Source organism: Strigops habroptila, chromosome 1, assembly GCF_004027225.2.
Source record: "Strigops habroptila isolate Jane chromosome 1, bStrHab1.2.pri, whole genome shotgun sequence".
In the NCBI taxonomy this organism is placed as follows: domain Eukaryota; kingdom Metazoa; phylum Chordata; class Aves; order Psittaciformes; family Psittacidae; genus Strigops; species Strigops habroptila.
The window spans coordinates 20,027,875-20,049,991 of record NC_044277.2 but is presented as its reverse complement, the minus strand read 5'-3'; the positions used below and the strand labels follow the sequence as shown (position 1 = coordinate 20,049,991).

Genomic DNA, 22,117 nt, shown 5'->3' with positions numbered 1-22,117 from the left:
CTAAATACTTTTTCTTCTTTCAAAATTTTGTCTTATGCATTAATAGTATTTTGCATTTCCTAATTATTTTGTATATCTACATCTAGAATTGTACGTAAAAACCATACTAGAGCCCCGTACTTTCCATTAACATATTCTGTCCTAACTTACTTATAATGTTGCCAAATACAATTTCCTCTCCCAGGGCTCTCACTAATGAGCCCTAATGGGTTTAAGTGCTGGAGGGATTGCAGAGCACACTGCCATGTTTTAGCCTTGCAGTAAGGATGTCAGGAGAGTGTTTTCTCTTTGGCTGCTGTTATTTACAGTGAGCACATTACTTCACACTGAAATCACTGTTAAATTGCACAGTTATCTGCACCAGCCGCCTGGTGCCTCCATGCATCTGCTGAAGGTTGGTAACCTTCAACAGAGGGATGGAGTAGGAAGGTAGCAAGAGAAGTGCAGTCTTGCAAATACAGCTACGTCTGTAAGGACTCATGATTCAGAACGTTTGAGCCAAACTAAACACAAACAACAACAAAAAGTCATAGATACCTTCCTCAGACTAAAATGCACATATAAAATGCCCATGTTAAAAGTAATGAAGTTCTGATAAAAGACTTAAGTGTTATGCCCCTTCAAGCAAGAACTTAAAATACACTGTGGGAGCAATGTAATAATGTGATAGTGATTGTCTTGTTGAAAGTCATCTTGATTGAGTATCTGTCAGATCACACATTCTCTGCTGGTAATTGCTATTGTTTCACAGTTAAAGTCTTCAAACTCTCAATTGCAATCCATTGGAATATTTCTAGGACCTCATATATCCTAGGAGATAAGCAGGAATTTCTATGCAATTGATGTGGCAAAAAGCATCCATACCATTATTGGTGGAAAAAATGTTGATGTTTATACGTAAAGAAAATTTGTTCTCTCCTTTAAAAAACCTAAACTATTAAATAAAACTAATCTTTTCTATGAAATCATAGAATCATAGAATCACGGAATAGTTAGGGTTGGAAAGGACCTTCAGATCATCTAGTTTCAACCTCCCTAACATGGACAGGGATACCTCGCAGTAAACCATGTCACCAAGGGAAATTATATAAATCAGTGTTTTATTCTTGAATGGCATCTGCCATTTTCTAAAGGTTAAGATCTTGACTTCACATATTATTTATGTAGTTTTTAGGTGTGATTTCCCAGATGTTTCTGAAGCAACATGAAAAACATTCTACCAAGGAGCACATTAACTCCTGCTTTGTTCAGATGAGAATCTAAACTTCTAGAACCGTATCACTGTCCTCACTTTTTTGGAAAACGTAACTGGTTGTAGCAGTTGCTTACCATCATTGCAATGAGAAAGCTGCTAAGAGGAAGTATAGCACACTTTTTCCCTGAAGCCACCACATTTTGTCAGTTCCAGCCTCCTCTTCCCTTTAGCAATTCTGTGCTCAATCTTGCAGTCCTAAATTGATCCCAATATTTTACTGAATTTCTTCCCACAGCAGTTACCCTAAATTTCATATGCCACCACTCTCTCTTTTCCCTTCTACCACTTTCAATTGACCCAAAGAATCACCTGTTTTCTAAATTGTGGGACCTGGTCACAGAGAATGAAATTTAAAAGGAATAGATTCTCTTCTAATGCCTCATCTTTACTATTGAATAAAATATCCCAAGCCATAAAGACCAGGTTAAACTACCCTTACACAGTGTGAAGAACAGAAAGGTATGCCATGGATGGTTCAAGTGAGACACTCTGTGTTTGTGCGTTTTCAAGTGTGCTTCTGAGACTGTTCTGGTATGTCAAGCCTGTTCCTGGAAACTGAGTACTTGATTAGGCAATCAATCTGGTCACTGAATCACTGATCTCTGTTTTTTTTATCCTTCTGGTTCATTGAATTTTTATGAAGGTGTAAGGAAACTGACAAATAGTTGAGCAATATCAGAAAATGTTAAGTCATCTTTTTCTGTTCACTTTGAAAAAGGAAAGTTGTCATGTTTGCCTAGATGTCTGAAGCCTTTTTGTCAGAATAGTGGAAATCTGTATTCATGTGATGCAGGGATGTGTGTGGAGAATGTCTCTGTTGTGTGCACATTAATGATCATATTGCAAAATCTATAGTGCTGCCCTATCAGACTAACTTCATTATTTTAAGTGAAATGAGTTGCTGCTGCCAATTTTCTGTTTATTCTATCTGTAACAAAATATGTAATGTTTCATAAATCTGGATGCAGACTCATATTTTCATTTTACCGTACCATCATTTGATATACTCCTGCCATCATCTACTATAATGTAGCAAGTAAGAAATGTGTGGTGAAAGCTAGGAGTCTAAGTGAAGGTTGCCCAAAAAAAAGGTATCCTGGATTTCGTCTTTTTAAAAATCTGCTATATCTAAACCCTGTCCATGTCTTCATGGTCTTCAGAGCATTCCTATCTACATGTGCATATGAGATCATGATTTTCACGAGCAGTTCAAAAGAAATGTTTGTTTTAGATTCAGATATGGATCATTTCTGGAGTTCTTTTGCACTTTCGCAATGCAAAGCTTAACGATTTTACTATGTTATAATTTATTTACATTATGATTTTAAGTGTTTTAGACTGACTGTTAGCCAAATGAAATTTGTGTATGTTTCAGTTTTGAACAAAGAGAATTAGCTATGTTATAGGCTTTTTTGATGTTATATTGTTAGCATATTTATAAAAACATAAAGAATTAATTTTAAGCTAAATACATAAAGTATTAATAATAAAGAAACAAATAGTGGAGTATTGGTTGAATGCTCAGAAGATAGTTGGCATTTAAGCTTTTTGCTCTGCCTCTTGAAATACATAAAGCACAGAAATATATGCTGCCTCCTAATGTGCATACTATCATATTTTTACCTATGTGATATCATTCTCTCTTCCTTACAGATATGGCATGCACCTTTCCTTTCTTATTCACAAACCATGCATATTTTATGGAAAATATTACTGTACTTCAATAGAAACAATTTCTGGACAAATGCATGCATGAATAATATCTCTATAATTATTATATAGTTAGAGATATTATGAAAATGCAGGTTGTATATTCTTGATTTATAATGAATGCCATGACTCTAGTAAGTTACTGCATTAATTCATGTATAGAGCTGATTTTAATTCTTAATAAATTCAGACATAATCTTCTAACTTTTTATGTTGCACTTGTAAGAACATTTTATAGTGAGTTATTATCTATTATGAGTTAGATAGCATAGATAACATGGGCTCTAAAGAACAGGGGAAAGTATGAGTAGCCAGTAATGCCAGAGGATCAGGTCAAGTATAAGCTAAAGTTTATCTCACTTCTCTGTATAGACAAGCAGAGTTCTGGGTGATGAGGAAGAATATTTCAAACTTGTTAAAAGATATTGCACATCAAACTGTATAAGTAGTTGTATCTAGATTCTGGCTTATTCTGATTCTGAATTCCTGAACTGAAAAAGAGAAAAAAGGAGAAAAAAAAACCCAATTAAAAAAAGAAAAAAGGCTGAACTGTGTCTGCCTGCCATACATTCACAAGCAAAAGTCTTAGAACTTCATAAGAACACTGGAGCTCTGAGTTTCTAGAAGTTTAAATTGCATAATCAGGGACTTAAGTTAGAAGATTTTAGAGTGGTAACTATGTTTTTGCATTTATTTGACAAGAAGTGAGCACAAAGATCTCTTGTACTATATATAATTAACTTAATATGCTTATAAGGAATATTTACTTGTGGCTGATGATACATTTTATCCATATGCAAAAGAGGCAAAGATAATAAGTGTATGTAATAACCTGTGTTGTATTTTTCTAGTAACAATGTGTTTTGTTACTAGAAAGTCATTAATTATAAGCAAATTAAGATATGATAACTTCGAGTGGAGGATAAACATGAGGTTAACCTTGTTTCTTGTGAAATCAGTTTATACTTCCAATGTGGACTTTTGTGATTAGACATTCCTTTGAAATACCTTGGCTTTAGAGGAGCTGTAGACCAAGGACTCTTTTGCATTTTAATAATTCCTTGTAAATTGGAAGAAAAAACCCTACTTTCAAAACAGTTTTTCCTATATCGTGTGCTTTTATATATACTAAATATACTAAATGAGAAATAATATTCTTCTGATTTTGATAATTGGAAAATATCTACTGCTGTAACACATATAAGTATATTGAAAATATATAATTTCTGAGTTTTTCAAAATCAAACCGAAATATAAATATCTTGGGTTTGTTACTTTGAAATGCATGCGTTTGGTTTTGGGCATACTCTATTACAGGTGTTATATCTCTTCATTACTTAAATACTAACACAGCTTTCATCTAAATTCACCTTTTATCGCTATAGGATAAATATTATGAAAACTTAGAAATCGGAAAGCTCTGGAGCTAGCTCTGTAGGGACAGATTTCCCAATTGTTTCCCAATTTTCAGACAGACTAGGTAAACCTCTGCCAAAGAAATTATTCATACTGAGGTTATCATGGCCTTCAAGCAAGATAACAGGCAATCTGACTTCTTAAGATTGCTTTCAGAGATTTATAAATTTTTTCTTCCTATCTGAAATGTAGAAAATCCCAAATTCTAGCTATCTGCTTGATCCATAGTCTCCCACTGGGTTTTCAGAATGTACGTGTGAATCATCGAGATAATTTTATCTTTAGAACTGTGTATCAGATTCCTAATTTCACTAATAATGTCAGTGCTCTATACAATGCTTTTTCTGTAGCTCCTGTATTTTCAGATTTCTATGTCTTCTGTTGTGTGATGTGCATCATTCCTTCTCCATCTTACTCTCTCATATTTGTATTTTAATTTCTGCCATCGACTCAGTCATTATGTTACTTTACCTCGTTCCCGGTACATGCAGTCCACAGATCACCATTACAGAGATGCCAGGTATATGTTTTTCTCTGTGTGGCTCTGTGTGGATAATGCATGTACTTCTATGTACATACATGTCCACTTCTGGTTTTATTAGTCTGTGTGTAGTGGTAGAAAACTTAGAAGTGTTGCGTCAATGTCAGCATTAGCTTTCTTAATACAGTGTGCAGGCAAACACTGGGTAATTCATCATATGTTTCTCTTTTTAAACATTTTTTCACTGCCAATAGTCTATAATTAGTGGTCCATGAAGATGATGCTATATTTACATCATTCTAATGTCTTTTAAAAAGCTAATAAAGAAAAATATTAAAATCAACAAACACAAATACCTGCTAATACTGTGATTTTCATATACAGAATGCCATACATGTAAGGCTGTGTTAAAGGTTGCAACAGATGAAATTGGAGTGTGATACCTTTCTCATAGCCTCAGCCGCAGGCCAAGATACCTTAATTTTTAAAAGTAGTTTTGCAAAGTTCCCCAAACTTCCAGCTGAGTTTTGTTCCAGTGTTTTGTTCTGTTGCTGACATTGCCTGCTTTTCATATTGTTTTCTCCTCATTTCATCTTTGTGTTGCTTTTCATTGTGTTCACCCTTTATTTTTTGGCAGCCAGGATCACACAATGTATCCTCTGTTTTGTGAAGACGCAATCAGATTACTTCGTTCCCGTAAGATGTGCCGTACCTATTCTGAGGGTGCTTACTATGATCTTGAGAGGTATAATTGATGAAGAGCATATCATTAGCTCTGCCACTTACATTTTGACAGTACTGTGTTTGATTTCCAAACTGAGAATATGATCTATGTTTTAAGCGCAAAACACGTATAGTGAGGATGTTTTATAATACTTTGTGAGCATGTATGGCTACTCAGGACTATGGACAAATACTGGGAGAAGCCGAATAGCTTTATAGAACCCAATTTTGTAAAGTAGGTTGTATGGATATTATATGTAAGTGTCTTTGTATAACCCTGATTTTTGCTAGAGTTTTCTAAAGTGCATTATTCTCTTTGAAATAATGAGGAAAACCCTATCTACTTGAAAGTACACAGAAAAGGTCTTTTAGAAATCTCATACTTTGCTTAACTGAAAATAGTGTGAAAAGTAAAAGTACAAGCTTCTGTTGTAGATGTTTGTATTCTGCTTATTCTGTAAATTATGAGTACTTGCATACATTTGCATACATTTGCAATACAGGTAATAACCTGTGTTTTATTACAGAACATATGGAACATATGGTAGAGAGAATTTGAGCCCATTATAATTCCTACGAAATACTTACACTTGAAATACAGTGGCTTTAAAGAGATGTAACAAGATATGTTGGTGTACTGTGACTAAAATATTTTCAGAAATATTGCAAAACAGGAAAAAGTTGACATGGTTGTGTGGGAATAGATATAAGGATATCAATCAGATAAACTATGAACCAAGGAAAAGGAAGTGGTGGCTTCAGATCTCAAATAGCAGATATAATGGTTGATATGGCTATTGTTTTACAAGAAGAGCCATTTAAAATTTTCCATAGCAAGAGCTAAAGTATTCTTGATATATTAACTTAGTGACTGCCCTCTGGATATAAGTTCTGAGAAGTTTGTTAAGGTTTTCTCTGGATTCAGATCAAACATAACCATAATTTTAGTAAGTGTAAAACCTACTAACCAGAAACAAAATAAATCTGAAAGTGTTATGGTATCATATAAGTATTCCTTCCAAAGAAATATTGCTTTTTAAAAATTCTCCAGAGCTATAGTATAATAGACCTTGTAACCTTTAGAACTTAGTTAAACAGTTGTTTTGAAATTATGCTATTTCACATGAAACCCAATACACATGTGTGCAAATAGTTCAGTTTTCATGTTGAAACTTTAATAAAGAGAGGGATTTTTGGTTTGTTTTCTGAAAATTTGTGACAAAATATGCTCATACATATGCTATTTCAATAATTAATTTTTATATATTGTTTTTTGCCTTAGTTACATAATTATATTTGCATTGGTTTATCTGAACCTGTTTCAAATTGCTGGTTGCATCTGACTATTCAGATATTGCGGAAAGTTGGAGCTATTACCAAGTTGTCTTAGTTTGAGGATCTTGACTTGCAAAACTTAATATTTTTTTTTACAGACATTAATTTCCCAAAAATAAAGTAAAATCAATAAAAATAAAGGGCAAAAGTGACAGTATTGCATAAAGATGAAAAAAGTGTGATTTAATCAGTGAGATGGAGTAAATCCTTTCCAGGGCTGTATTGAAGAGAAAGCTATTAAAGCTAATTCCTCCTGGGGTCAGAAAAGAAAATCCAGTGCAAAATGGAATGTCTCTAGCTCACTGTTAGAAGAGTATCTTGAGATTCCTTGGGCCTACGATCTGATACTGATTCTCTGGTCCTCTTGAATCCAGTCAGCCTGTGGGCAACATTAGTGCTGAAGTTATTTGAGTCATCTTACAAGACACAAACTATTCTGAGTACCTCAGAGCCACTATAATTTTTCCTGATTTTTCATCCTTTTTGTCTTTCCACATTCTGACAGTAGTTCTTTACGTATTTAAAGACCATTTAAAGCATAATCTTTATTCAGTTCCTCCTTATCCATTGAAAAATACTAAGTAATTTCCTCTTCCTTACTATATGTATTGGAAGTATATGAAAAATCACTTTTTATACAGTATTTCCTCATTTATCTTTACATTTTTTCCCAGTTTAATGCTTACTTTAAATTACATTATTTTTGTTGGTCAAGGTGTTAGTCCTGTCTTCTTAGTTCCATTTGCTTAATTAATGTCATGTTGATGTCAACCACCCACCTGTCTTTCTGTCTTTTACTTTCACTTTATGAAACATTGGAAATAACTTTCTGGTTTCCACTGTTCATCAAAATAGCAAACATTGTTCTGCACAGTCCAGCATTCAGGAAAAAGTCTCTCATCTGGGAGAGAGAGTTATGTATCTTATGTTGCCGTGAATCCACCAGTGTGGGTGTCCTGCAGGCAAATATGTCATACAGATACACCAGTCAAAATTACTTGCCATCTTTGTTATTCTTTTTGTCACTTTTCCTGTAGTCCTTCACAGCCAGCCCATTTACTCTTGTGGTTTGAAGATTTTTTTCTTTTTTTCCCCACTGCTTGGGGAACTACAAGTGTGTCTACTTCGTTCTCTTGCATCTTTGCTGAAGTTTGTTTCAGTTTCTGTTTATCAGTTTTGATAATCTTTAGTTTATTAGTTCTAGGTCACATTTATATTATCAAAAACCTTAATTTCTGAGTTTGTTCTTAGGCTATGGCACTCATAATTTTTGTCTTTGTGATAGTACCCCCCTCTTGAAGAAGTCCAACTGTTTTGCTCCCAAAAGAAATGGAGGTGGCACTGAAATCATATGCCTAAGAAAGACGATAGGCACATGTGCAGCTTCAGTGACTTTAGTGTCCTTTGGACCGGAGGCTTTCTCAAGAGCACCTTACTGCTCAGTACCCCACTCCAATTTTCTTGACTCCTTAATGTGATAGTCAGCACGGTAGGTGCATTAGCTGGTATCACTTCACACTGCTGCAGCTATTGAGATTGAACATACATAAGACATTATGGCTGGACATGGAGAGCTTATGCTTTTATTTATATCCACCAATTCACAATCCTATAGAGTTATGCAGGCTAGTTCATAATTTGACAATCACCCATTTTAGATTGGCTGACATGCATGTGAACTCAATGACAAAGTAATGTTCTCAAGATTTTTATCCCAATTGTTTTTAAAATTAAAATATTTAGCAGTTCCTCCCAAATAAAAATCTGGGGAAAACCTCACTATATGAAATTTTTTCACAACTTCCTTATCTCAGAGCTCAGCTTAGTCACTGACAACACCACACTATGTGCTATTTTCTCTTTTTTTTACTTAGCTTTTGAAGTTAGTGTTTGAAAGTCAATAAAAGGTGGGCTGTGCACATTTTGGCTGGATATGAGGTTTCTTTCAGACAGAATTTTTGTTGCTTCACTTAAGGAAACAGAATTTTGTTTTCATTTTGTTTTCTGACTTCTGTTTTGCCAGTTAGAATTTTTCTAACATATCCTATTTTTGGAATTTCTCAGTTGCTCAAATACTGTTTTCTTATTGATGTAACTTTTCCCTTCCATGAAATATGTGTGCATTTGATCGTGTTCTTAGTACGTTAATTATTTCTGAACATAATTTGAAAATAGAAGTTTAAAATGACATATATATGAAAATATATGTTCAGAATATACTGCTGAACTGTAGATGAATATGATCTAAATTCATCACTATAGTAATAATAGAGTGAGGGAAAACGTCATGGGAAAAGCACCGTTTAAAATGTCTGAAATATCTGTGCTGTTTATTCCACATTCAGGAGGACTAGGCAGGAGAGAAGAGTGCCTAATTCATATTATGATGACACAACCTATACTCCTGAAAGGTATTTTAATTTATATAGTAAAAATAGATAAATTTAAGTAATAGATTTTTTCTGAAGTGTAGTCTAAAATTTTTGATTGGCCTAGACTAACGATATTTAAATTTACAATGCACTTTATGCAATATTTCTCTATATACAGAACAACTAATCTCGACGGTATTAAGTGCTTCATTTTCTTTTAGCCCTGCATTACCTTGACTTTGGATTTTTTTATTCATTAGATGTGGGAGGAAAGCAGAACAGCACAGAGGAGCTAGGTGCAACTGAAGGTTTTTTTCCTACTTAACTGCAGCATATTTCTAATGGCTAACCTTTCCAGTCACTAAGAGTGATTACAGAACAATTTAGAATTCTCTGTTTCATTCTTTTAATAACCTGAGTCACTTCAGAAGGTCCTCGGCTTTTGACATGTTACTGCTCCTATTGACTTAAAAAAGGAGTAACTGAATGCCCTCAAATTGATATTGGGTGATGCTGTGCTAGGATCCAAAGTACTGTTGTTCTTCCTAAATTTGGATATACATATAGCGTATCACAGTGAACATAATAGAACTAAATTCTGACAGGTAATCTGAAAACTTTTGGAGTGTCTCTGGAAAGAGTTATTTGATGACAACACAACATTTCATCTTCAAAAAGATAGGCAAAGTCCAAAAAGAAGGAAATCTGAAAAAAATGAAGCAAGTTGGTGTTCCTCTCTCATTGTACGATTAGATCTTTTATATTTCTCTGTCCATTTTTAAATCATTGTCTGATTTTTGCTGCAGTATGGGAGCAGGTAAGGCAGGGATTATTTTCTAACTAATAGCAAGAAATTTTGTTTTTATTTGATTGCTATGAATAAATACAATCATATTTAACAAAAAATAAAGTGCGCTGCATTTTTAAAACCATGCTTATATGTTATGGTGTCTGTAATAAAGTACGTTCACCAAAGAATCTTACTTAAAATACTGGCTAACCGGAGGGCCTGGCTTCAGTTTTAAGAATACGGATGATCAGGGAGTGTGTTAACATATACCTGTCATTCTCCAGCTACTAAAGTAACTTTCATCTAGTAACTGATCTGGCTACAAACCATTAAAAAAAAAAAAAAAAAGCCATTCCCCATACCATTCAATTTGATATAGGAGATACAAGAACAGCTGAGTGACATCCACATATACTGCACTCCATACTGTCTTCCCTCAACATAATGACCAGGAGGTGTGGGGTTGTTTAGTTTGTAAACATATTGCAAAACCTCAGATTCTGAAATCTGAGAATTTTTTAAAACAATGGAGTCATGCAAAAAATACTGCTGTGATTCCCAGGAAAAGACTCATGAAAAACTTTGGATAACTACATTCAAGCCATTAAAATGTTCATCCTGCAGACTTTGGGTAGTATTTCCATTCAGACAAAGGAAGATTTATATCCAAGCTGATAAAACAGTGCTCTCTTGAACTTTTCTGAAAATCCCTGCCTTGCTTCTCACTCATTGTCATGTGGAAATCGTGAATAGTGGCACCATTGCAGTTCCAAGGCTTTACCCAAGCAAGATCCTGAAAACATGAATCCAGTTGAAACTCCTTAACCAAATGTTTGATGATTTATATATACTCTTAATATACTGGAGTAATGGCACGTAAACAGTTTATCCCGTTTTCTGAAATGGAAGCAGCTTTTTTGGTCCCATTTTTTTCTTTTCTCAATGATTCTGCTTAAGATATTTTACATGTCTTTTATGTTGTCTTCAACTGATTAGCTGTATTGGTGCTGAAAATGTTTAGGTAGCCCATGTTCAATACTTGGAAGAATAATGCAGGTATAAAATTTAGTTTTCATTGTTTGATCTGAGTGAAGTGAGTTTTCTTCTCCTTCTTAAATAACTTTAAAAACCAACCACCCTATCAAATATAAAAAATACAAATCTGAAAAAGTTATATATTTGAAGTTAAAATCAGTATTTTAAACTATTGCTGCATAGAATGTTATTTTTGTTAATGATATGTCTCCACAATTGCTTTTTAATTTTTCCACAAACCCAATAGACATTGAAACATGAAGACTTTTGTGTGAGAAAAGATAAGGAATGAGTTAGTCATTACAGAACTAAAAATCATAGCTAAACTGCTGAAAAGAACAAGGGTGAAATACATAAAGAATTCCTGCTTTTTAATTAAAGAAAGATATGGAGAGAAAATAAGAAATGTACAAATTGATTTGGAAACATTTTGAAAGCTTCACATTTTATTAAGTGGTTGCGTCATATGAATTTGAGTGTTATTAATAATACGTATGTTTCTTTATAACATTTCTTTATTTTAACTGCATTGTAAAGGTGGTACAATGGTGCAAGTTCATGGGCAGATCATGTAGTCAATGGGTCAGCTGAAAAATATGGGTAAGTAAAGAGTGTAGTCTTGCAGATATAGCTAAAATATGTTTCTGATCTTTATAATGTGAGTTCATTCATAATTGTACCAAAGTTATTCCTAATAAGTATATTTTTCTTGATATCTTTCTTTCTTGAGTCAGGACTAAGGCACATTTATATGCTTTTTTCAATATTAAGCTGTTTTATTCAGTTACAAATAGAAAAAGAACATTAATTATGTTTGAACTATTTTTGAAGCATGTTCTCACTGTTCGGGGCTGCTTTAATGAAAAAGGGCTTTTTGATTGATAGTACCTGCCTACATTCACAGTGTCAGGAATGTGTCTTTGAGACCTAATACTTTTTACTTTCAGAAATAATCCCGGTTCTGTCTAACCTACCTTCCTGTGTGATCGATGCAAAGTGCTTTGTGCCTTACAACCTTCAGTTCTTCCCAGCTGCAGTTGGCTCCTGATCAAGGGAGCGCACAAATTTAGAACTTGTATTAGATGTTTCACTTTACTGCTTCCCCCTCATTTTCTTCTTGCTCTTGCAACATTTTTCTTCTTTATCTTTACTTACTTTCTTTGTGAATGTGCACAAAGCTTGCTTCTTTCTGCCTTTCCCTCTCTTTTAAGTAGGAACTGGACTATGCCTGTAGAATGTTTTGGCTAAAACAAACATACATATGGTGTGAATCCAAACTGCTGGTAAATCCTGAAGTTCTTAAGTGAAGCTCCCACGGAGTTACTGGGAACTTTTCCTTGAAAAGTTACAACAATGTATTTCAATGTTGTGAAATTGTACAAAATAACATTATGCGTTGGTGTCTCAAATGCTATAATTCTGTGCAAGTAGTTAATAACACGTAAATTGTGCTTAAATATTGAATTAATTACCTTTTAGTAAATTAATTACTGACCTTACTTTGAATTTTGTGTTTCTATTTGTTCTTTTGTGTTGATACAAGTCACTATATCTCTCTGGAGAAATAGTTACGTACCTAACACAGGTCACTGAAAGCTATAGACTATACTCAGTTGAATATAACAAACCATATAAAATGATACCATATATTGAAAACAGAAATTTATATATAAAAGGGATTAGACATAGTTCACCTGCAGTCCTAAGACTGTTTAAATAGAATTATGATTCATATTTGTTCTGTGTATATTGACTAAAACAGGAATTCTGTTTAAGGAACTCAGAGACTGAAGGAGAACATAAGTGACTTTGTCATCTTGAAACTAAAAAAAAAAATATGGTAAAACCCCAGAATTAATCCTTAATATTTTGATGTAAATTTCTCTCTTGTCTATAAAGGAGAGGTTTGTAAAGGTCTTTTGGCTCAATATTGGAGTCATAGAGGCTTTCTCAGACCATATTTCTTCCCTAGTTTTTTGAACCAGAGTGCCACTGTTTGCTGGCTCTTCAATTTTAGGTTTTTGAAATATACACTTAATTTGTGTGTATGGCAAGAGCCATGCTTATTAGTTCTTCCTGGGAAAGTGCACAAACATGCTGAAAATGGGTAGCATTTGAAGAAGGCTGGAAAGTGCTTAGTGTAAACAAGCTTTTGTATTTGCTTTGATAGTCACATTAAACAGTTCTGGTTTACTTGTCTTAGATTTAGTACTGTATAGATGCTAATATAGGTAAATATCAGAGGAATAAAAAAGATTTTTAACTTGAAAAAGAAACTTTTTTGTTACTATTCTCTATCCCCATTTAAATTTAGCTCCAAAAAGCTATGGTAAAAGAAGTAAAATATAAGAACATTTGTCGTGAGCCAAGATTACTTTTAGGTAGACCATATGGCATAGTACATACTTGAATAGAATGAAGACTACTTAAATGGATCACATTCTGTTAAGATCAATGGATTTACAGAATGCCTTTAACAGAAACAGTATGCTATTTTGTTCATATGTAATTTAAGAGCTTAAAAGACAATGAAGTATTACGTAACTACTTATCTTGGAATGATCTGATTGAAATCCTGGCCTCATCAAGTGACAGAAGTCTTGTTGACTTCAGTGAGGTCAGAACTACAGGTCTGTTGCCACAAGTTCAGAAGAGAGATAAACACATATTTGCAGTATTAAGCCCTATTTGTGATAATTTACTAATTAAATGTCTGCCATATTATTGGTCTTTCAAAATGTTTTTGGAAAAAAAGAGGCCAACTAAACACAGTGTGCATGTGCAAATAAAGTTAGATTTAAGAGCTGAGGAAAAATATCCCACAAAGAGCACCAAGAACCAAGTGCTTTTGAAATTTTGCTTTTAGTACTGCACTGTACAGAGGCATATATAAGCACCTGCTTAATTTTAAGCCTACAAGTAATCCACTTGGTTAGTCTACAGTCTAAGTGGTCTGCTGAACTGCTTTTGAACATTCCAGCCCTAAGGAGAAGCTTCTCTCACTGCTTCTCTCTCAAGCCTCTCTATGCATTGTCCTACATACCGCTTACTCTTCTGTCATGAAATACATGTTCATTAAAACCCTTGAATGTTCCTGTCATTGCTCATACATTGTGATACAACATTCAAGCTGAGTGGGTTAAATATTGTGTTCTGAAATGAGGAAAAATGTGTAATGACGTTATAATGTACAGCTGAAATACTTCTACTTTGGAATATTTATAATATTTTTATTAAAATTTGGATTATTATCTTGGAGAGAATTGCAGAAGTATATTGAGTTATAAAATTGAGCTGGGGTAAATTGGTGGGAAAGGATTTCCAGCTCTATTCTTTGAGAATTTTGAGTTCCCAACTTTTGAATGCTAATCAGTTTTATGACAATCTTCAGTGAGTCATCTCATGAAGATAGAGATAAGTGTTCCTGTAGTGTGATTCTTTAATATGTGTCAATTGAGTGTCTGTGTTAAAGACGCTGAAAGCTGGAAGTAGGTGTCAAAAGACAAGGTTCTATAAAAGGCAACTGGCTATATAAATGAAAATGTATGTTACAAGTACCAGAAAAAATAATATAAAAACAAACACTTAACATATTACATTATAGCAAAAATCTGCCTATGTCTCTCAGACTTTTAAATTAGTGTTGAATATCTCCAAATATTTTGTACTGTAGGCACAGAATAAAAATATGAATAAATGTTAAGATGATAAAGTTAGTCCAAACTGAATAAATCAGTAAGACGTAAGGCAATATTTTTGTTGCTTGCATTCAGTGGTTCACTTCTGTCTAAGGAAATGTCAGCCTCCAAGGTTCATTTTTTGAGAAATCACCTATGAGTAAAATGCTGGAAACTGATTTTTAAACTAGTTAAATTTAACTATTTAAGTGAAAATATTATTATCTCATTTGCTGTGTTTGCTTTCATTTGAATGCAGTTACAAATAGTGTTAACTGGAAGTTAAGAAACCTCTTTCTCAAAACCATTCACCCCTTCCTTTTGTTTAATGTTGAGATTTTCTATGAAGAAGAAATTGCTTACATAATTTTACTATTTTCCCTTCAAATGTACAAGTTGCTTTTCTATTCCTCAAAAATACACAAAATTAATTATATCTCATTTTACAGGTAAAGAGATATGAAATATTTCAGCACATAGTTCCAGTCTTAATTGTTCCAGGATTAACACTACTTAGTTTTAGTGATATTTTATTGTAATAGCTACCATAAATCTCTGACTGCATCCGTAGAACCATAAACTAATTTGAGTTGGAAAAACTGTCAGGTGTAACTCCTGACTTAAAGCAGGGCTTTGCTATTCCTATTGATGATGAAACATATTTTGGAGGGTAAATCGCTATAGGTATAGCTATATGTGCTTTCTTTAAGCATTTTTATAATTTTACTATGCCATCGTGTGTTAGCATGGTTAGATATGTCCACAACAGAATCAACAAAGTGACTGCAAAGCCATGTATAGATACCTAAGCAAGCTGTAAGCAACTGAGTTTCTGTCACTGTAGCAGTCTGCATGTAGGTGTGTGGAGCATAGTGTGCCTGGGATTCCAGATGTGTTCTCTGCTTTTGCTGTTTAGCTGAGTCAGCAAGTAGAAAAGTAGTTCAGATACTGGCATGTTACAGTTTAGTCATGCCTGTGACTGTCATGTAGATGTACCTGTAGTTCTCACATACACCACTGTATAATGTGCATGTAAATAGATTGTATGAGTGTGTACAAGTATACACAAGTGTACAAGATGTATATAGATATATATCTTGCTTTGCTTCCTGTTTTTATTTATTTTGCAAGAGTGCCTAAAAGCATTAAGTTCTGGATTTTAGAAACTATAGCAGCACATAATTTTATATTAAGTTTCTTTGTAGGTATAGGTGAATGACTTGGTGACATATCCAGTCACCAGTTTATCTAGATATTTTGCAGTATACTACTCCTTCCCATTTTCCCATTTTCCATTACAATATTTATGACTCAAATTTAAGTTTGCTTTCTACTAGAAATCTCAGTTGTTTGTGGACATGCTTATCTATGTTATGCTAACAGAGGATCTTGTGTCTGTGACTGAACAGCAAAGTTCCTATAGCTAGTAGAAGAATAACATGCCCAAGGATTGAAATCCAGCAGCCATCCACAGACACTGACAGGTATTACCATTGTATATTAGCTGGAGTTTGAAATCATGATAATTAGAAAATGTATAGCTGTATTTTACTTGTTTTGTGCTCAGTGTTTCTAGATGAAAAAAGATGCAGTAGGAGCTGAATTGTAGTGGACTATAATCCTACAGCAGTTCAATTTTTATTTCTTCAGTTTTTTGTTACAAGAACAACCTAGTACTAAAATTGTGATTGTCATGGTCTCATACCTTGCTTTTTTAGGCTTGCACACAGTAAAATAATTTAACTTGGGCTTTGAAAGAAACTGTTTTCAGTTATATTGGGGAAAAACAACTTTATTTGTGTTGTAAGCTATGATTGCTTACTCTTGAAAAATGTTCATATTTTCTAAGGCTTTCTCTATGCATAAGTTTAGATAATTTAATGTATTAATTTGTTGAAAATTCTCCTTTTTATTTGTCAAGAAAAGTAGCAAATCTGAAAAATTAAAAATTAGAAATGGTTATTTTCTGCATTGGGAAAAGAGTTAGCTTTTGAAATTTCCAGAATATGGATATGAAACAATGCAGATAAATCAGTAGTTAAACAAAATATAGTAGCAGCTTTGGTTAGATACTGTAGTTACTAGAATTTACAGTGCTACCTAAATACCATGGGAATCTAATTCTAATTTTTGGTGGGTTTGGTATATAAAATTAGATTATGAATGCTCACAGAGCTTTGTGCATGGTGGCTTAAAGAGAGCTCAAACTGTTTCAGTGATACGTGTGCTTGGTCGAGAAGCAAACACTGCTGTACTCTTTCCTCAGTGTAGGGGAGAGTTACGCTCACAAGTCTTGTAGACTTTGACAGGGGAATAGGCCACCTACCATGCATGTTTCCCATAGCAAAGGTAGAAGGATGCTACGATAGGCAATACTAAATTAATGAGGTCACTATTTGACATTTCATTAACTGCATTTTTATTATGAATTTCTGTTAGCAAAGGTAAACAGCTTTAAAATATCATACGAATTTTGAATACTCTAACTTAGACAATTTCCAGTTAAAAATCAGTAAATCATATGACATGAGTTATAGTGAGAAAAGAAGAAACTTTCATCTAGATAACTTGGGAGCATAAGCCCTCAAGGACGTTATCTAAAAAGTTACGAACTTCTGTTTTTAAATTCAGTAAGGTCTTTTGAAAATTGCCCCTTCATGCTTATGTCTGGATTGTGATACTAATACATAATTGTATACGGTGCTAGATTAAGAGCTTCGCTGCCTAAGCAGGTTATTGGAGTGTTATTTTCTCTATAAAAGAGACAGTTCATTTCTGAAGACCTGGATCATATAGTACATGTGTTTACTGTTAAAAGAAAAAAAAAAAAGCGAGGACAAAGGACAGACAGTAAAACCGTCTGTGAATTGTTCTTTCTATGTGTATGATCTAGAACCACACAGTGAAGCTTTCAAGTGGAAGATTGTCACTATGCTTATCTAGCTTTCCATTTGCTGCTGTGGGTACTGGAAGGTTTGCATCATGTAGCCTGTAACCTAGGGTAACAACTCAGTTTCACCTCAGGATTCAACTTAGTCTTCAAATCCTTCAGTCTACAAAACAACAGTGGTGCCAAAGCTTCATCTAGTAGCGAAAGGTTCACTCCCAGAATCCATGTTCTCCTTCACTTCTGGGAACTACTCGTTGTTTTTCTACTTGAAGTAAACGCCAGCTGCAGATTGTTGCAAATTATTTATATTAACTGTTGAACATAAAATTTCTGAGGCCTTTATCTGTTAGTATACTGGTTAGATAGAGTGGCTCCGTGATGCTCTGCAGAATACAAAACCTGCCCACTGAGCCATTAGTATTGATCCTAGTGGTAAAAATGCCTCCCTGCCTTTTAATACAGGCAATGGGTCAGATCCCTAACATCCTAAGAAATACTTCCGATACTACAACTAAAGTGAATGAGGCTTTAGGAGTAACAAGCAAAAGAGGCGTAACTTCTTATGAAGTGTTTGTAAGAATCATGTGTTGCTACTCACCTGATCCTTTGTATGTCCTACTGGCTGTTGGAGAGAGAAATAGAAAATGTAGTTACACCTCTCACCATATTGCCCAGTCCTTGCTGCTGTGTGCTCCAGCAGTTCCACACTCACTGGCAGTAGGAGGGTTGTTCTAGCTCTCTGTGTGTGACAGACCCAAAGAAGAAGATCTCTGTGGGCTCAATAATTTTCTTAAATATTTGGGTAAACAAGGTAGGGGTGGGTTGTCTGGACCAGTCATGTTCTATTTGTAATTTTTTTGAATTTAGGAATATTTTATTCTTGTAATTTATTCCCATAGTCTTAAGAATTTATTCCCATGGTCATTTTTTAGCCACCATGCAGATGGCTGACACACTTCTCACCTTCTATAGTGCTGAAGCCTCTCTTGAACAGTTACCTAAACTAAGCAACATTAATATCAAAGCTAAGGTTTTGTTTCTTTGTCTATCCACAATGTAAAAGAAGCGAGACAGTGGATGTTTTTGCTGATGAAGCTTCCCATTCAGAAACAGATCTGATAGAAGAAGAAGTGAGGTAATTTTGTTGTGGTTTTGTGCCAGGCTCGTTGTACTTTTCCTCCAATCTTTAGTGCCTCAGCTTATAATTACCATTATGTGTCTCAGTGTGGTGTGTTTGCTTGTTAGGAGCTTATAGATATAGATTCATGGTGAATGGTATTTTTCTGAACTTGTCTGCGATAATTCCTTCATATGCTCTAGGAGCCCAATTAAGACCCCATGGAAGACCTGAAGAAACATTCATTTTAATGAATCTTTATCAACCTATTCAGCAAAGTTAGCCACCCTGGAGACAACTATACTCTGTCACAAGACATTTTTTAGAAATAAAATGCTGTTAACATAAGACTCTTCATAGTAAGACTGTGGTATGTCTCTTTTTTTTGATGCTAATTAAAATTTGGCTTCTAGTTACATTTAATCATCATCCAGTCACTCTTTGTATTAACTGGCTTCATTGTAAAATGCATGACTTCACTCAAGGAGAAGTCCTGAAGGGTACATGTTCCCCATTTGTATTCTATGGCTGTTCAGTTACTCAAGGAGAGTTGGGAGGAATGTGAATTTAATAAGTAGCTCCATCAGGGTGAGGATTTTACTTTTACAATTACCTTGATTTTATGTATTTTCGGATGTTGCTAGCAAATATTACTTCTTGCAAACAGCTCAATTACATTGTGAAAAAAAGTGAGGCTTGATTAATTTCTGAAAGTAATGGCATGATTAATCGCCTAAGATAGTAAAAGACTTGACTGCTTGATCAAGCAATTCTCTACTACGCAGTCTAGTTTTTCCCCATTGCATCTCTAATGGTAACTTTTAATGGCAAAGTTCGTTAGGCTGTGGATTAGAATAATTTATATTGTTTTTTATTACAAACCAAACTTTGTCTAGTTGGTGGAACCTCTGCAAGTACTAATGATGTTGTATATTTTCATCTGACTACAGTCCAGGCACTGCATATGAATCCATCAGTATACCCTAGCCTGTATTTTGACAGACATCCTGAGTCTCATGATAGTTAACAGTGCTACATGGTAATTATAACATTTGGAATGTGGACTGTCCTATAAACAGGAGAACTACCTCTAAAGATAATGCAGTCTGTAAAAATCTAGTAATTTGCATAAAAATGCTCAATTAAACTGCACAGTTGAGTCCTTAGCTTTAGTGAGACTTAATATTGTCAGCTATTGTTTTCCTCCGATGTTGATGTATTAATTAGCAAAAGTGTGTGGTGTCCCTGCCCATGGCAAAGGGGTTGGAACTAGATGATCTTAAGGTCCTTTCCAACCCTAACTATTCTATGATTCTAAAATAACAATATTTTTACCCAGAAGTTCTCAGGATACAGACTATTGCATGGATAGTCATTACTGAGACATTGGAAACATTTCAGCCCATTTATCAAGAGTATGGAGCAAGCCAAATCATACATGCATAAAAAACTGTATGTTATCAAGAAGCGAACTCAGAAATTTTACTCAACAAAAATGTGCATAACAAAATTATTTACTTCAAACCAATATCATGCAGCATATTTTAAAATTAATAGAAAAGTCAAAGGTCAACTGAGCTGCTTTTTGACTAACATTACAGGAATTGTGAAGCAGCAGATAGACAGCCATATCAAAGATCCAGATCAACAGAGCAACGTCCTATGCTAGAGCGGACCAACTCCCGCTCCCGATCCACAGAGCGTCCTGACTCAAACCTCATCAGGTCGATGCCTTCATTAATGACGGGAAGATCTGCCCCTCCTTCACCTGCCTTACCGAGGTGAAACAGACAAATCAATCAGACTAATCCCCTTCTGCCCCACCAGCTCACCATTTTATTTTCCCAGTAGCTAATTGGTATCGCCTCATTCTTAGCTGATCACTAGTAGCAATAGATACTAACTTTTTCAGTGCCAACACACTATTTATATTCTACTCTGGATATAATGGTGTGGCTGCCATTGCAAATTGTTTGCTAACAGTATTTAACTACATTTGTGTGTGATTTCTCATTTGTCAGGAATCCTGGATGGTTTCCCACATAAAGCACCTCATAACTATCATACAGTTCTCTTACAGAATGAGAAATTGTTTGTGTTCATCAGACATTGCTTATGGAACAACCATCACAACAACATCAAATGAAACTTTTTTTTTTAAGTTTCTTTAAATGGACTGTACTAACTTTGTCTATCAACTACCATTTTAACCACCATTTTCCCTGATTACATTTTACTGTGCCATAGTCTGTATTGTTCCTGTTTGAGTGCTATACTTTACTGATTGATATTTCGAGGATTTCTATACATTAATCTTAGCTTAAATATACATAATATAATAAAAAGATCAGTACATTTTGGTCTAGTTGATGTTCAGTAAAGCCTCTCCTTATTTTAGAACTGCAGAATACATTCTTTTATTTTCTGAAAGTTAAGAGTTAGTAACACCAAATCCCCAGGGAGAATTAGAGTCAAATATGAGCGTCTTTCTCAGTTTATTACTTCGCTTAAACAAATCCCTGTAATCTCATTGCCACTCAATGGTAATTTAACCAAATAGAAGCTGAGTAAAGATAGTTGAATTTAACTTGTGGATAATTTTATGTGTATGTGGGTATTATATCCATGTGCACAGGGATATACACACAATGCATTTTCTGGCTTGACTATGCGGATGTTCAGGCTTAGTCTGGCTTTCTTCTTTTTCAGGGAGAGATGGCTCTTTTTAATCAGGTCTTTTTCTGAAAAGAGATATTGGTTTCACTATGGGACTTCAAGGATCCCAAGTGATCTAAAGCGTGTTTAGTTATGTTATCAGTTCTTGATGGTATTTAAGGATGAATTTGTCTTTTAATGGCTATGGTTTGTTTTGTAATGTGTCTCATAGGTCACATCCTCGAACTGGGTCTGTTCAGACAAGCCCATCAAGTACTCCAGTAGTAGGGCGAAGGGGCAGGCAGTTACCACAGCTCCCACCAAAGGGGACGTTGGAGAGAAGTAAGTGTATTATTTCTTATTATTCAATTCACCTTAATGACATTGCAAAATTGTTCATGAAGGTTGATTACATTTATTATATTTCTTTGGGCATTACAGTTGAAATCGCTTGAGTTTTTGTGTACTGAATTAGGATTTGATAGTAGTATTGTATTTTGTACTCTATTTTCTTCTATCATGTTTAATATCTACAGTAGTCTTGACTGAAATGAAACATTAGCAGTACAATAATAATTAGTAGTGCAATGCACACGAACCAAGATGAACTAACTGTTAGCATTATCCTGTTCCTTTTTGAACTCAGTAGGTGTTTTGTCGC

The 22,117-nt window shown here is 34.4% G+C and overlaps 1 protein-coding gene across 18 annotated transcripts in view; it reads left to right on the top strand.

Moving 5' to 3' along the window:
• RIMS2 (regulating synaptic membrane exocytosis 2) overlaps positions 1-22,117 on the top strand; it is a 451,752-nt gene that overhangs the window by 296,898 nt on the left and 132,737 nt on the right. For 13 of the 18 annotated variants that reach the window (XM_030495413.1, XM_030495423.1, XM_030495280.1 and 10 more), the window contains 2 exons: positions 20,403-20,582; positions 21,689-21,798. In XM_030495413.1, the coding sequence (XP_030351273.1) occupies positions 20,403-20,582; positions 21,689-21,798 (290 nt within the window). The remainder of the gene's footprint in view (positions 1-20,402; positions 20,583-21,688; positions 21,799-22,117) is intronic. The other 5 variants (XM_030495383.1, XM_030495345.1, XM_030495374.1 and 2 more) reach the window with 1 other exon arrangement.